This window comes from Morone saxatilis, unplaced genomic scaffold, assembly GCF_004916995.1.
Source record: "Morone saxatilis isolate NCDOM2014 unplaced genomic scaffold, NCSU_SB_2.0 Contig17, whole genome shotgun sequence".
NCBI lineage: Eukaryota > Metazoa > Chordata > Actinopteri > Moronidae > Morone > Morone saxatilis.
In genome coordinates this window covers 511,622-512,602 of record NW_023339729.1, presented here as the reverse complement: position 1 = coordinate 512,602, position 981 = coordinate 511,622, and the positions used below count along the sequence as shown (strand labels likewise).

At 35.2% G+C, this 981-nt stretch overlaps 1 protein-coding gene across 1 annotated transcript in view; it reads right to left on the bottom strand.

Annotated features, from left to right (window-relative positions):
- Window positions 1-981, bottom strand: part of LOC118327566 (glycine receptor subunit beta-like) — a gene marked incomplete in the record, with an annotated part of 30,947 nt that overhangs the window by 21,283 nt on the left and 8,683 nt on the right. Inside the window, 1 exon segment of the mRNA XM_035660978.1 lies at window positions 607-713. Within this exon segment, the coding sequence (XP_035516871.1) occupies window positions 607-713 (107 nt within the window).

The window sequence follows — 981 nt, the reverse complement described above, 5'->3', positions numbered from 1 at the left end:
ACACTGGACCTTTAAAGATTCTGTTGGTAACTTTCACAACAAATTAATTAAAATGGTTACAACATGCCACCTCCGACACCCTCACTCTAGACCTGTCTCCAAGGTGGCTTTCATGATAAGAATTAATCATATTATGTAGTTCCCAAAGGTAGATATGCGTTTTATAATGATGGTGTTAATTACTGCATTACCCACCCACCCTCCTCCTGAAAGTCTGTATTTAAATTGGATGTATTACATTTTTTATTTTTTTATAATTGATGCTGCCTTACGTCAAAAATATGTAAAATTTCCGCATAATATTATATATAATATATGGCCCTGATTGGTTGTTTTCAATGGACAAAGTCAAATTTGCACACTGGATTGCAGCACTAGGGGAGCCATAGAGACCTAATTTTTCACTTTTCACATCACTTCTGCAACTTTAAAGGATATGTTTAAATTGTTTAAAGCCTGTCTTAAACAGATTCATAATGAATAATCCATCCTTTGGTGTAGAAAATACATTCTGATACTGGATGAGCACACTTAGACATACTAGTTCGTCCACTTTCTAATATGTAAATGTCTGTCATCACCTACCTGTATAGTCTGTAACATTACCTTGAAAGTTAGGCCTAATTCTTGGGTCATAACTGACCATCAGACGGTTCAAGATGTTGGAGGTTGAGTTAGCCGGAACCTGGGCCAAATCTTCTGCGGACAACTGGCTGTTAAATAGGATATGAACAAAATTACAGATAAAGTATTTTTTTATTCCCTTCTCTTTCCAAAGATGCTCAATACATGAGACATTGCTACAAAGAAGGAAATGTAATGAGTATAAATAGGGTCAGGTGCATTTAATACATTGATTTCATGAACTGCTACTACTACTACTAAGCACAAACTATTTTTGCTGAGCTTAAAAAAAGTACGAGGAGATATAATACAGATAGAGATAGATAAATATAAAAAATGGGGCAGCTGTGGCTCAGA